The sequence below is a fragment of the Pristiophorus japonicus genome, chromosome 1, assembly GCF_044704955.1.
Source record: "Pristiophorus japonicus isolate sPriJap1 chromosome 1, sPriJap1.hap1, whole genome shotgun sequence".
In the NCBI taxonomy this organism is placed as follows: Eukaryota; Metazoa; Chordata; class Chondrichthyes; family Pristiophoridae; genus Pristiophorus; species Pristiophorus japonicus.
Window position 1 is genome coordinate 109,258,413 of NC_091977.1, and position 16,131 is coordinate 109,274,543.

General features: G+C 45.1%; 2 protein-coding genes across 3 annotated transcripts in view; one reads left to right on the forward strand and one right to left on the reverse strand.

The window, feature by feature from the left end:
- Window positions 1–16,131, reverse strand: part of qng1 (Q-nucleotide N-glycosylase 1) — a 90,478-nt gene that overhangs the window by 43,236 nt on the left and 31,111 nt on the right. The window lies entirely within an intron of this gene.
- The window catches only part of LOC139265343 (kinesin-like protein KIF27), a 165,736-nt gene that overhangs the window by 23,534 nt on the left and 126,071 nt on the right, over window positions 1–16,131 (forward strand). For both annotated transcript variants that reach the window (XM_070882312.1, XM_070882322.1), the window contains exon 4: window positions 3,056–4,044. In XM_070882312.1, the coding sequence (XP_070738413.1) occupies window positions 3,056–4,044 (989 nt within the window). The remainder of the gene's footprint in view (window positions 1–3,055; window positions 4,045–16,131) is intronic.

Below are 16,131 nucleotides of genomic sequence, written 5' to 3' on the forward strand. Positions count from 1 at the left end.
TAACCACGCACTGGGGTTCATTTCTAGAGGGATAGAATTGAAAAGCAGGGAAGTAATGTTAAACTTATGTAGACCACACAGTGCACAGTTCTAGTGTGGTTTATGGATTAGAAACTGAGCTCAAATAACGACATTCGAGCTGCTGTACGTAGTTTTAAGATGTTCTTTGCACTTTTTAATTTGCACTATGGGTAGGTAGAGATTTTTAATCACCATTCTCACTGATGAAAGATATAGGCATTGGAGAAGGTGCAAAAAAGATTCACCAGGATGATACTAGAACTGAGGGGTTATAACTATCGGGAAAGGTGACCATATAGAGAGATCTTCAGGATAATGAAAGGGTTTGATAGGGTAGATGTGGAGAAAATGTTTCCACTTGTGGGAGAGACTAAAACTAGAGGCCATAATGTAAGATAGTCACTAATAAATCCAAAAGGGAATTGAGGAGAAATGTCTCTCCCAAAGAATGGTAAGAATGTGGAACATGCTACTAGAAGAAGTAGTTGAAGCAAATAGCATGGATGCATTTAAGGGAAAGCTAGATAAGCACATGAAGGATAGGCTGAGAGGGTTAGATGAGGAGGGGTGGGAGAAGGTTCATGTGGAGCATAAATACCGACATAGACCAGTTGGGCGGAATGGCCTGTTGTGCAGACGCGATGTAAGGATCCATATGTTTTCTGTAACTCAATATTAAAGTGATCAGCCAGATCTCAAATAGGTAATTTAAAAAGAAAAGACTTTCTTTTGATTTCAGTTGTGACCGAAATTCTATTCATTAGTGACGGGCTGTCATTTTCTAACCAAACAGCAGTTTTAAGGCAGTTTTGAGTCCCAACATTGCCCAATGATTGTGTGCATTAGCCACGAATTTAGACTGGAATTGGGCAGATAAAGTGGAACTAAAAATCAAAATTACTTGTATTGTAGAGTCTCGCTCAGTTAGAGAATCAGCATGCCTGAAATTTGTTGCCCATTAAGTTTAACGGTTGAAAAATCAGGAGCAGCAAAATCAGATAAAGTTTCTTTCATGCCTGATTATCCAATTTGTGTTCTTGGTGAAAGGGACAGAGTCTTGCAAATTTCTGCTATGATGATTTGAATGAAATTGGATTGCAAAAAATAATGACACAGCTATACAATTGAATCACTAAGTTGTTGAATATTTGTTTTCCTCAAACCCTTCTCTAGTGGAAATGCAGAAGCCAAGTTTAGTGCTTCCATTGGTGACCTGGTTGAGATGAGATAACTTGGTGCAGATCAGGAATCAAACGTGGGACCTTCTTATTCAAGTTTATGGCACAGAAGGAGGCCATTCGGTCCATCATGTCTGTGCCGGCTGAAAAAGGGCTATCTAGTCCCACTTTCCAGCTCTTGTAGGTTATGACACTTTAAATACATATCCAGGTACTTTTTGAATGTGACGAGGGTTTCTGCCTCTACCGCCCTTTCAATTAGTGAGTTGCAGACCCCCACCACCCTCTGGGTGAAAAAGTTTCTCCTCCACTTCCATCTAATCCTGCTACCTATTACTTTAAATCTATGTTCCCTGGTTATTGACCTCTCTGCAAAAAGAAATAGGCCCTTGGTTTCCACTCTATTTCGGCCCCTCATTATTTTATCAGCGTGACTATTTGTACTAGGTTTTCTTTGTTCATGCGCGCATTGGACTCCGCCCACTTTTTGAGCATGGGCCCTCTATTCGGTCGCGCATGCGCAGTGCGAAGTACGAGGAAGTCGGAAGTGGAGCCACGAGCCGTTTGTTGATTATTTGGAACATTTTCACAGCTTTCTATGGAAGAGAAAACATCAGAGGTAGTGGGGGGGGAGAGAGAGAGATTGGGGGGGAGGTGGCGGAGAGAGAGACTTGGGTGGAGAGAGGGGAAGCGGGAGAGGGGATTAGAGGGGGAGAGAGGGAACTCTGGGAAGATGGATCACGTTCTTCCAACCCCCTTTACACCCACACCCGATTTCTCAGAAAGCTCGGTGTGTGTGTGACAAGGGACATCGTTAGCGTGGCTGAAATCCGGAAGTGATGACACCCACCCACTTCATACCCAATAAACCTGTTAACAATCCGTGACCCACACACAATGCCCCATCTATGGGGAGTGGGTGGGTGGTAAGGTCAGGAACTTGGGCTGGGGAAGGTGAGGTAAGGAACTTGAGCTGGAGGGGGCATGAACTTGGGCTGGGGTGGGGTGGGATGGGATCAGGAACTGAGGCTGGGGAGCGGTGGTAAGGAAATTTGGCTGGAGAAGGCATGAACTTGGGCTGGGATGTGTGTGTGGGGGGGGAGGGCGGGCGGGAGAGGTAAGGAACTTCGGCTGGGGAAGGCATGAAGTTGAGCTGGTAGGGGTAAGGAACTTCGGCTGGGGGAGGCATGAACTTGGGCTGGGGGGGGGCATGGACATGGCTTAGTGGGGAAGGAACTCTGGCTGGGGAAGGCATGAACATAGGCTTGCGGAGGCATGAACGTAGGCTTGCAGAGGCATGAACTTGGTCTGGTGGGGAAGGAACTTGGGCTGGGGGAGGCATGAACTTGGGCTGGGGGGGCATGAACTTGGGCTGGTGGGGTGTCATGAACTGAGGCTGGAGTCATCAGGAACTTGTGCTGGGATGGGGCAGCTCTATACTGTATGGGGTCTGAAGTCATAATAGCTCAAATTACACTTTGCAAAGTCACTCAGAACTTGGGCTGGGTGGTTGCAATTACACATTCCAGCGAAACTTCAGGGTGTGGCTTATCCTCCAAGGGGACCAATCAACAATCAGGCCATGTGATCATGGAGAGCCTATCAGAGCATTTTCTAGTGCAAATAGCTACGTCCTTATTTTAAACACCTCAATTAAATCTCCCCTTAGCCTCCTGTTCTTGTTTCATGGAATACCTTCAAGTGCATTTACCCAATTGTCCACTGGGTGGCTGAATATAAAGTCATATGAAGCTAACTGTGTGTATCACCTTTCCCATGAACATTGTACTGTTTATCGAAAGACTAATTAACACATTATAACAAAAATCTCTTTCCATGTCCCTTGTTTGTTCTAGTGATCATTGGGGCCAAGGAATGTGAGATTGAGACACCAGATGAAATGATGAGTCTCTTGGAGACTGGCAATGCAGCCCGTCACACAGGTACCACACAGATGAATGAGCACTCCAGCCGATCACATGCCATTTTCACAATGTACCTCAATCAAAAGCGACCTAAAAATGAACAGCAATCAAATAATGATGAGGAAAACATTATTGAAGAATCACAGAGATCATTTCAACTGATCTCTTCCAAATTTTGCTTTGTCGACCTAGCTGGTTCAGAAAGGGTTACAAAAACGGGGAACACAGGTGAACGATTTAAGGAATCAGTTCAGATAAACAGTGGTCTCTTGGCACTTGGGAATGTGATTAGTGCTCTCGGGGACCCAAAAAGAAAAAGTATACATATTCCATACAGGGATACTAAGATAACCCGTTTGCTAAAGGACTCTCTTGGAGGGAATGCCAAAACCGCAATGATTGCATGCATTAGCCCCTCATCATCTAGTTTTGATGAATCTCTTAACACTCTGAAGTATGCCAATAGAGCCAGGGACATAAGAAATAAACCTATTGTAAATTATGACCCAGACTGGGATCGGATAGATGAAATGGAACTACAAATCAAGACACTCCGGGAAGCACTGCAGAATCAACAGACAAGCCTAGTGACTCATACCAGTCAAGTTTCTCAGGACTTGTTGAGTCAGGACAAAAGACGGATCCATTCTCTGGAGGAGCAGGTGGCCCATTTACAGGTGGAAAGCTATCATTATAAACATTGCATAGATGAGGCCTTGCACTTCCTCTTGGAATTTAAAGGCACAAACAACTTGAAAGAAAGCCAGTGCCAAAAGATGAAGGAGTGGTTCAACATGGTAGAGGAACTGCAAAATGAATTGCCCGATACGCTTGGTGCTGATAGTGGAGTTGGAAGTGGAGGACAAGATTCTCATCATATTACAATATTTCAATTGAAAAGGGAGCTGAAGAAATGCCAGGTACAGTATAGCATACTTTAAGTAAGCTTTATGGTCAATACATGTATTCTATAATAAAGGCTAAAGTCTTACAACAGTTGTAGTACAACGGGAAACTACAGACCAGTTAGCCTGATATCAGTCAACAGGAAAATGCTAGAATCTATTATTAAGGATGTGGTAACAGGACACTTAGAAAATAATAATAGGATTGAGCAGAATCAACGTGGATTTATGAAAGGGAAATAATGTTTGACAAATCTGTTAGAGTTTTTTGAGGTTGTAACTAGTAGAATAGATAAGGGGGTGGATGTGGTGTATTTGGGTTTTCAGAAGGCATTTGATAAGGTGCCACATGAGGTTATTAAACAAAATTAGGGCTCATGGGATTGGGGGTTATATACTAGCATGGATTGAGGACTGGCTAATGGACAGAAAACAGAGTAGGAATAAACGGGTCATTTTTGGGTTGGCAGGCTTTAATTAGTGGTGTGCCGCAAGGATTGGTGCTTGGGCCCCAGCTATTCACAATTTATATCAATGATTTGGACGAGGGGACCATATGTAATATATCCAAGTTTGCTGATGATACAAAGCTAGGTGGGAATGTAAGTTGTGAGGAGGATGCAAAGAGGCTTCAAGGGGATATAGACCGGCTAAGTGAATGGACAAGAACATGGCAAATGGAATATAATGTGGAGAAATGTGAAGTTATCCACTTTGGTAGGAAAAATAGAAAAGTAGAGTATTTTTTAAATGGTGAGAGATTGGGAAATGTTGGTGTTCAGAGGGACCTCTGTGTCCTTGTACACAAATCACTGAAAGTTAACATGCAGGTACAGCAAGAAATTAAGAAAGCAAATGGTATGTTGGCCTTTATTACAAGAGGATTTGAGTATGTGAAAACATCTTATTGCAATTATATAGGGCCCTGGAGTATTGTGTACAGTTTTGCCCTCTACCTAAGGAAGGATATACTTTCCATAGAGGAGTGCAATAAAGATTCACCAGACTGATTCTTGGGATGTGGGGATTGTCCTATGAGGAGAGATTGAGTAGACTAGGTCTATATTCTCGAGAGTTTAGAAGAATGAGAGGTGATCTCATTGAAACACACAAAATTCTTGCAGGGATTGACAGGGTAAATGGAGGCACGATGTTTCCTCTGGCTGGGGAGTCTAGAACCAGGGATCACAGCCTCAGAATAAGGTGTCGGCCATTTAGGATTGAGATGAGGAGAAACGTCTTCACTCAGAGGGTGGTGAATTTTTGGAATTCTCTACCCCAGAGGGCTGTGGAGGCTCCGTCTTCAATATATTCAAGATGGAGATTGATAGATTTTTGAATGTTAAGGGAATCAAGGGATATGGGGAAAATGCAGGAAAGTGGAGTTGAGGTAGAAGATCAGCCATGATCTTATTGAATGGCGGAGCAGGCTCGAGGGGGCGAATGGCCTGCTCCTGCTCCTAATTCTTATGTTCTTATAGATGGTATTTACTCCAAAATGTGAATAGAAACTAGGGAAGAGATTTACAAAACATCAAAAATTATTTTTGAGAGAGTCACTTGATACTGGATAGGTGCCAGTAGATTGCAAAAGATCAAGTTAGTATCCGTATTCAAAAAGGGCGACTAAACAGATCTGGATAACTATAGGAAAAATGCAGGGAGCAGCGCCAGCCCTTATACATGGCCTTATTCGATCTTACAAAGGCCTTTGACACTGTCAACCGTGAGGGTCTATGGAGCGTCGTCCTCTGTTTCAGATGCCCTCAAAAATTTGTCAATATTCTTCGCCTGCTTCAAGACGACATGCAGGCCATGATCCTTACCAACGGATCCATTACAGACCCAATCCACGCCCGGACCGGGGTCAAACAGGGCTGCGTCATCGCTCCAACCCTCTTCTCAATCTTCCTCGCCGCCATGCTCCACCTCACAATCAACAAGCTCCCCACTGGAGTGGAACTAAACTACAGAACCAGTGGGAAGCTGTTTAACCTATGCCGCCTCCAGGGCCAGGTCAAAGATCACCCCAACCTCTGTCGTTGAGCTGCAGTATGCGGATGACACCTGCGTCGTGTGCACATTCAGAGGCTGAACTCCAGGATATAGTCAATGTATTCACTGAGGCAAATGAAAGCAAGGGCCTTATGCTGAACATCCGTAAGACAAAGGTCCTCCACCAGTCTATCACTGCCGCACCGCACTGCCCACCAGTCATCAAGATCCACGGCGTGGCCCTGGACAACGTGGGCCATCTCCCATATCTCGGGAGCCTCTTATCAACAAAGGCAGGCATTGATGCAGAGATTCAGCACCGCCTCCAGTGCGTCAGCGCAGCCTTCGACCGTCTGAGGAAAAGAGTGTTTGAAGAACAGGCCCTCAAATTTACCACCAAACTCATGGTCTTCAGGGCTGTAGTAATACCCGCCCTCCTGTATGGATCTGAGACATGGACGATGTAGAGAAGGCACCTCAAGTCGCTGGAGATATATCACCAACGATGTCTCCGCAAGATCCTGGGAGGACAGGCGCACCAACATCAGTGGCCTCGACCAGACTAACATCCTCAATATTGAAGCACTGACCACACTTGGATCAGCTTCGCTGGGCAGGCCACATAGTATGCATGCCAGATACGTGACTCCCTAAGCAAATGCTTTATGTGGAGCTCCTTCATGGTAAACGAGCCAAAGGAGGACAGCGGAAACGTTATAAGGACACCCTCAAAGCCTCCCTGGCAAAGTGCGACATCACCACTGACACCTGGGAGACCCTGGCCGCAGACCGCCCGAGGTGGAGCAAGTCCATCCGGGAGGGCGTTGAGCTCTTCGAATCGCAACGCAAAGAGCATGAAGAGGCCAAACGCAGGCAGCGGAAGGAGCGCGTGGCAAACCAGCCCTACTGTAGCCCTCCCCCGACGAATGTCTGGCCCACCTGTGACAGGGTCTGTGGCTCTCGTATCGGACTGTTCAGCCATCAAAGAACTCATTTTGAGAGTGGAAGCAAGTCTTCCTCGATTCCGAGGGACTGCCTCTGATGATGATGAGACCCATTCCTCTAACTTCAACCCCATGTAAAATAATGAAATTATCAGGAGTAAAATTGAGGATTATCTGAACCATAATGACCGAGTAAACAATAGTCAACATCAGGTCAGAATGGGAAGGTCCTGCCTGATCAATCTCCTTGACATCTTGAGGAAGTGACATTCCAAGTGGATTGTGGCAAACCTTAATGATGTGTTGTACCTCGACCTCCAAAATACAATTTTGACAGAATCCTGAATGAAAGGCTATTGGCCAAGCTTAAAGCTATGCAAATTTAAAGGAAATAATTGGAGTAGCTAAGAAACTGCCTGAAGGTTCGAAAATAACAGGTACTTGCTGGATGAGTTATAAGAACATAAGAAATAGGAGCAGGAGTAAGCCATACGGCCCCTCGAGCCTGCTCCGTCATTTAATACGATCTTGGCTGATCCGATCATGGACTCAGGTTCACCTTCCTGCCTGCTCCCCATAATCCCTTATTCCCTTATCGGTTAAGCAACTGTCTGTCTCTGTCTTAAATTTATTCAACGTCCCAGCTTCCACAGCTCTCTGAGGCAGCAAATTCCACAGATCCACAACCCTCTGAGAAAATAAATTTCTCATCTCATTTTTAAATGGGCGGCCCCTAATTCTAAGATTACGCCCCCTAGTTCTAGTCTCCCCCATCAGTGGAAACATTCTCACTGCATCCACCTTGTCAAGCCCCCTCATAATCTTACACGTTTCGATAAGGTCAACTCTCATTCTTCTGAATTCCAATGAGTAGAGGCCCAACCTACTCAACCTTTCCTCATGAGTCAACCTCCTCATTTCCAGAATCAACCAAGTGAACCTTCTCTGAACTGCCTCCAAAGCAAGTATATCCTTTCGTAAATATGGAAACCAAAATTGCACGCGGAATTCCAGGTGTGGCCTCACCAATACCCTGTATAACTGAAGCAAGACTTCCCTGCTTTTATACTCCATCCCCTTTGCAATAAAGGCCAAAATTCCACTTGCTGTACCTGCATACTAACCTTTTGTGTTTCATGCACAAGTACCCCCAGGTCCTGCTGTACTGTAGCACTTTGCAATCTTTCTCCATTTAAATAATAACTTCATTCTTAACTATAATAACATAATTCTTGGAGTGGGGGAGGTGTTAAGTGGGTTATCCAGGGATTAATGTATGGAACACGACTGTTCCTAATTTACATGAATGAATTGGATTCAGAAGCCCAATATGAATTGGTAAAATATGCAGATGATCCCAAACTATAAAGGCAATAGAATCGACGGTGGCGAGACATAAACTACACATAGGATGGAAAGGTGGGTGACACATGTACTCCAAGAATTATGTTATAGCTAAGAATGAAGTTGAAAGAGAGCTAGAAATCTTACTCTGCAACTGCAGGATATATTGAGAGTATCAGTCAACAAAGTCAAGATTACAAGGAAGGTACCAGAACTGGGATTATAGCTATCTGGAAAGATTGAACAGGCTAGGGCTTTTTTCATTAGAAAAGGGAAGACTTTGCGGTGTTCTGATCGAGAACTTTAAAGTATGATTAGGTTAGAAACATAGAAAATAGGTGCAGGAGTAGGTCATTCGGTCCTTCGAGCCTGCACCACCGTTCAATAAGATCATGGCTGATCATTCCCTCAGCACCGCTTTCCTGCTTTCTCTCCATACTCCTTGATCCCCTTCGCCGTAAGGGCCATATTTAACTCCCTCTTGAATATATCTAATGAACTGGCATCAACAACACTCTGCGGCAGGGAATTCCACAGGTTAACAACTCTCTGAGTGAAGAAGTTTCTCCTCATCTCAGTCCTAAATGGCCTATCCCTTATCGAAGACCGTGTCCCCTGGTTCTGGACTTCCCCAACATCGGACACATTCTACCTGCATCTAACCTGTCCCGTCCCGTCAGAATCTTATGTTTCGATGAGATCCCCTCTCATCCTTCTAAATTCCAATGTATAAAGGCCCAGTTGATCCAGTCTCTCCTCATATGTCAGTCCTGCCATCCCGGGAATCAGTCTGGTGAAACTCCCTCAATAGCAAGAACATCCTTACTCAGATTAGGAGACCAAAACTGAACACAATATTCCAGGTGAGGCCTCACCAAGGCCCTGTACAACTGCAGTCAGACCTCCCTGCTCCTATACTCAAATCCCCTAGCTATGAAGGCCAACATACCATTTGCCGCCTTCACCGCCTGCTGTACCTGTATGCCAACTTTCAATGACTGATGAACCATGACACCCAGGTCTCGTTGCACCTCCCCTTTTCCTAATCTGCCGCCATTCAGATAATCTGTCTTCGCGTTTTTGCCCCCAAAGTGGATAACCTCATATTTATCCACATTATACTGCATCTGCCATGCATTTGCCCATTCGCCTAACCTGTGCAAGTCACCCTGCAGCCTCCTAGCGTCCCCCTCACAGCTCACACCGCCACCCAGTTTAGTGTCATCTGCAAACTTGGAGATACTACACTCAATTCCTTTATCCAAATCATTGATGTATATTGTAAAGAGCTGGGGACCCAGCATTGAACCCTGCGGCACTCCACTAGTCACTGCCTGCCATTCTGAAAAGGACCCGATTATCCCGACTCTGCTTCCTGTCTGCCAACCAGTTCTCTATCCACGTCAGTATAATACCCCCAATACCATGTGCTTTGATTTTGCACACCGATCTCTTGTGTGGGACCTTGTCAAAAGCCTTTTGAAAGTCCAAATACACCACATCCACTGGCTCTCCCTTGTCCACTCTATTAGTTATATCCTCAAAAAATTCCAGAAGATTTGTCAAGCATGATTTACCCTTCATAAATCCATGCTGACTTGGACCGATCCTGTCACTGCTTTCCAAATGCGCTGCTATTTCATCCTTAATAATTGATTCCAACATTTTCCCCACTACTGATGTCAGGCTAACTGGTCTATAATTACCCGCTTTCTCTCTCCCTCCCTTTTTAAAAAAGTGGTGTTACATTAGCTACCCTCCAGTGCATAGGAACTGATCAGAGTCAATAGACTGTTGGAAAATGATCACCAATGCATCCACTATTTCTAGGGCCACTTCCTTAAGTACACTGGGATGCAGACTATCAGGCCCCGGGGATTTATCGGCCTTCAAGCCCATCAATTTCCCTAACACAATTTCCCGCCTAATAAGGATATCCTTCAGTTCCTCCTTCTCACTAGACCCTCGGTCCCCTAGTACTTCCAGAAGGTAAGTGATTGGCTGGTGATTGGTGAGTAGTTTTTCTTTCTTCTCTTTAACAGTGAGTAAACTTTAACATTATTGTTGCCTATCTAAAGGTTAAATCATGGCAGAAGAGCTCGGACGCGTGTTATGCTCCTCCTGTACCATGTGGGAACTCGGGGACGACTCCAGTATTCCTGACGACTACGTATGCAGGAAGTGTATCCACCTCCAGCTCCTGACGGTCCGCGTTGCGGAGTTGGAGCTGAGGGTGGATTCACTCTGGAGCATCCACGATGCTAAGAATGATGTGAGTAGCACGTGTAGCGAGTTGGTCATACCACAGGAGAAGGGTCCACAGCCAGATAGGGAATGGAAGACCAGCAGGAAGAGCAGTGCAAAGAAGGTAGTGCAAGGATCCCCTGTGGTCATCCCCCTGCAAAACAGATACACTGCTTTGAGTACTGTTGAGGGAAATGACTCATCAGGGGAGGGCAGCAGCAGCCAAGTTCATGGCACCATGGCTGGCTCTGCTGCACAGGAGGGCAAGAAAAAGAGTGGGAGAGCGATAGTGATAGGGGATTCAATTGTTAGGGGAATAGATAGGCATTTCTGCGGCCACAACCGAGACTCCAGGATAGTATGTTGCCTCCCTGGTGCAAAGGTCAAGGATGTCTCGGAGCGGGTGCAGGATGTTCTAAAAAGGGAGGGAGAACAGCCAGTTGTTGTGTTGCACATTGGTACCAACGACATAGGTAAAAAAAAGGGATGAGGTCCTACGAAACGAATTTAAGGAGCTAGGAGCTAAATTAAAAAGTAGGACTTCAAAAGTAGTAATCTCGGGATTGCGACCAGTACCACGTGCCAGTCAGAGTAGGAATCGCAGGATAGTGCAGATGAATACGTGGCTTGAGCAGTGGTGCAGCAGGGAGGGATTCAAATTCCTGGGGCATTGGAACCGGTTCTGGGGGAGGTGGGACCAGTACAAACCGGACGGTCTGCACCTGGGCAGGACCGGAACCAATGTCCGAGGGGGTGTGTTTGCTAGTGCTGTTGGGGAGGAGTTAAACTAATATGGCAGGGGAATGGGAACCAATAGAGGGAGACAGAGGGAAACAAAAAGGAGACAAAATCAAAAAACAGAAAGGAGATGAGAAAAAGTGGAGGGCAGAGAAACGCAAGACAAAGAACAAAAAGGGCCACTGTACAACAAAATTCTAAAAGGACAAAGGGTGTTAAAAAAACAAGCCTGAAGGCTTTGTGTCTTAATGCAAGGAGTATCCGTAATAAGGTGGATGAATTAACTGTGCAAATAGATGTTAACAAATATGATGTGATTGGGATTACGGAGCTGTGGCTCCAGAATGATCAGGGCTGGGAACTCAACATTCAGGAAGGATAGAATAAAAGGAAAAGGAGGTCGGCTGGCATTGCTGGTTAAAGAGGAGATTAATACAATAGTTAGGAATGACATTAGCTTGAATGATGTGGAATCTATATGGGTAAAGCTGCAGAACACCAAAGGGCAAAAAACGTTAGTGGGAGTTGTGTATAGACCTCCAAACAGTAGTAGTGATGTTGGGGTGGGCATCAAACAAGAAATTATGGGTGCATGCAATAAGGGTGCAGCAGTTATAATGGGTGACTTTAATATGCACATAGATTGGGCTAACCAAACTGGAAGCAATACGGTGGAGGAGGATTTCCTGGAGTGCATAAGGGATAGTTTTCTAGACCAATATGTCGAGGAACCAACTAGGGGAGAGGCCATCTTAGACTGGGTGTTGTGTAATGAGAGAGGATTAATTAGCAATCTCGTTGTGCGAGGCCCCTTGGGGAAGAGTGACCATAATATGGTGGAATTCTGCATTAGGATGGAGAATGAAACAGTTAATTCAGAGACCATGGTCCAGAACTTAAAGAAGGGTAACTTTGAAGGTATGAGGCGTGAATTGGCTAGGATTGATTGGCGAATGATACTTAAGGGGTTGACTGTGGATGGGCAATGGCAGACATTTAGAGACCGCATGGATGAACTACAACAATTGTACATTCCTGTCTGGCATAAAAATAAAAAAGCGAAGGTGGGTCAAGTGTGGCTATCAAGGGAAATCAGGGAAATTAAAGCCAAGGAAGTGGCATACAAATTGGCCAGAAATAGCAGCGAACCCAGGGACTGGGAGAAATTTAGAACTCAGAAAAGAAAAGGACAAAGGGTTTGATTAGGACAGGGAAAATGGAGTACGAGAAGAAGCTTGCCGGGAACATTAAGACGGATTGCAAAAGTTTCGATACATATGTAAAGAGAAAAAGATTAGTAAAGACAAATGTAGGTCCCCTGCAGTCAGAATCAGGGGAAGTCATAACGGGGAACAAAGAAATGGCGGACCAATTGAACAAGTACTTTAGTTCGGTATTCACTAAGGAGGACACAAACAACATTCCGGATATAAGAAGGGTCAGAGGGTCTAGTAAGGAGGAAGAACTGAGGGAAATCCTTATTAGTCGGGAAATTGTGTTGGGGAGATTGATGGGATTGAAGACCAATAAATCTCCAGGGCCTGATGGACTGCATCCCAGAGTACTTAAGGAGGTGGCCTTGGAAATAGCGGATGCATTGACAGTCATTTTCCAACATTCCATTGACTCTGGATCAGTTCCTATGGAGTGGAGGGTAGCCAATGTAACCCCACTTTTTAAAAAAGGAGGGAGAGAAAACACGGAATTATAGACCGGTCAGCCTGACATCGGTAGCGGGTAAGATGATGGAATCAATTATTAAGGATGTCATAGCAGCGCATTTGGAAAGAGGTGACATGATAGGTCCAAGTCAGCATGGATTTGTGAAAGGGAAATCATGCTTGACAAATCTTCTGGAATTTTTTGAGGATGTTTCCAGTAGAGTGGACAAGGGAGAACCATTTGATGTGGTATATTTGGACTTTCAGAAGGCTTTCGACAAGGTTCCACACAAGAGATTAATGTGCAAAGTTAAAGCACATGGGATTGGGGGTAGTGTGCTGACATGGATTGAGAAATGGTTGTCAGACAGGAAGCAAAGAGTAGGAGTAAATGGGTACTTTTCAGAATGGCAGGCGGTGAGTAGTGGGGTACCGCAAGGTTCTGTGCTGGGGCCCCAGCTGTTTACACTGCATATTAATGATTTAGACAAGGGGATTAAATGTAGTATCTCCAAATTTGCGGATGACACTAAGTTAGGTGGCAGTGTGAGCTGCGAGGAGGATGCTATGAGGCTGCAGAGCGACTTGGATAGGTTAGGTGAGTGGGCAAATGCATGGCAGATGAAGTATAATGTGGATAAATGTGAGGTTGTCCACTTTGGTGGTAAAAACAGAGAGACAGACTATTATCTGAATGGTGACAGATTAGGAAAAGGGGAGGTGCAACGAGACCTGGGTGTCATGGTACATCAGTCATTGAAGGTTGGCATGCAGGCACAACAGGCGGTTAAGAAAGCAAATGGCATGCTGGCCTTCATAGCGAGGGGATTTGAGTACAGGGGCAGGGAGGTGTTGCTACAATTGTACAGGGCCTTGGTGAGGCCACACTTGGAGTATTGTGTACAGTTTTGGTCTCCTAACCTGAGGAAGGACATTCTTGTTATTGAGGGAGTGCAGCGAAGGTTCACCAGACTGATTCCCGGGATGGCGGAACTGACATATTAAGAAAGACTGGATCAACTGGGCTTGTATTCACTGGAGTTCAGACTAATGAGAGGGGATCTCATAGAAACGTTTAAAATTCTGATGGGTTTAGACAGGTTAGATGCAGGAAGAATGTTCACAATGTTGGGGAAGTCCAGAACCAGGGGTCACAGTCTAAGGATAATGGGTAAGCCATTTAGGACCGAGATGAGGAGAAACTTCTTCACCCAGAGAGTGGTGAACCTGTGGAATTCTCTACCACAGAAAGTTGTTGAGGCCAATTCACTAAATATATTCAAAAAGGAGTTAGATGTAGTCCTTACTACTAGGGGGATCAAGGGGTATGGCAAGAAAGCAGGAATGGGGTACTGAAGTTACAAGTTCAGCCATGAACTCATTGAATGGCGGTGCAGGCTAGAAGGGCCGAATGGCCTACTCCTGCAACTATTTTCTATGTTTCTAAGGTTCTTTGTATCTTCCTTCATGAAGACAGAACCAAAGTATTTGTTCAATTGGTCTGCCATTTCTTTGTTCCCCATTATAAATTCACCTGACTCCGGCTGCAAAGGACCTACGTTTGTCTTCACTAATCTTTTCGGATTGGAAAGCAGCTAATGTAATGCCTCTGTTTAAAAAAGGGGGCAGACAAAAGGCAGGTAACTATGGGCCGGTTAGTTTAACATCTGTAGTGGGGAAAATGCTTGAAACTATCATTAAGGAAGAAATAGCGGGACATCTGGATAGGAATAGTGCAATCAAGCAGACGCAGCATGGATTCATGAAGGGGAAATCATGTTTAACTAATTTACTGGAATTCTTTGAGGATATAACGAGCATGGTGGATACAGGTGTACCGATGGATGTGGTGTATTTAGATTTCGAAAAGGCATTCGATAAGGTGCCACACAAAAGGTTACTGCAGAAGATAGAGGTACGCAGAGTCAGAGGAAATGTATTAGCATAGATCGAGAATTGGCTGGCGAACAGAAAGCAGAGAGTCGGGATAAATGGGTCCTTTTCGGGTTGGAAATCGATGGTTAGTGGTGTGCCACAGGGATCGGTGCTGGGACCACAACTGTTTACAATATACATAGATGACCTGAAAGAGGGGACAGAGTGTAGTGTAACAAAATTTGCAGATGACACAAAGATTAGTGCGAAAGCGGGTTGTGTAGAGGACACAGAGAGGCTGCAAAGAGATTTGGATAGGTTAAGCGAATGGGCTTAGGTTTGGCAGATGGAATACAATGTCGGATAGTGTGAGGTCATCCACCTTGGGGAAAAAAAACAGTAAAAGGGAATATTATTTGAATGGGGAGAAATTACAACATGCTGAGGTGCAGAGGGACCTGGGGGTCCTTGTGCATGAAACTCTTTTTGGAGTTCATCTGCAAAACAAAAAAACATTAAACGGTGCCACCCGACCTGGGTGACACTCCAGACATTTACAAGGCCCTTTTTTTTTTCCCCCCTTTTTTTTTGTGTTTTTTTTTGGGCACTAAAATCACAATTTTCCCCAGTGCCCCCTATAAAAGGGAAGGGGGACACTAAAAGCAAGGGCAATTAAAACAAATTAAACTTTAAAACGTAAAATCAAATTAAAATTTGGTTGCCGGGCGTGATGATGCACTCCAGTCCCTCCGGTGCCCACCTCTCGCGGAAGGCCGCGAGCGTACCGGTGGACACCGCGTGCTCCATCTCCAAGGACACCCTGGACCGGATGTAAGAGCTCCTTGTGCATGAATCCCAAAAAGTTAGTTTGCAGGTGCAGCAGGTAATCAGGAAGGCGAATGGAATGTTGGCCTTCATTGTGAGAGGGATGGAGTACAAAAGCAGGGAGGTCCTGCTGCAATTATATAGGGTATTGGTAAGGCCGCACCTGGAGTACTGCGTGCAGTTTTGGTCACCTTACTTAAGGAAGGATATACTAGCTTTGGAGGGAGTACAGAGACGATTCACTAGGCTGATTCCGGAGATGAGGGGGTTACCTTATGATGATAGATTGAGTAGACTGGGTCTTTACTCGTTGGAGTTTAGAAGGATGAGGGGTGATCTTATAGAAACATTTAAAATAATGAAAGGGATAGACAAGATAGAGGCAGAGAGGTTGTTTCCACTGGTCGGGGAGACTAGAACTAGGGGGCACAGCCTCAAAATATGGGGGAGCCAATTTAAAACCGAGTTGAGAAGGA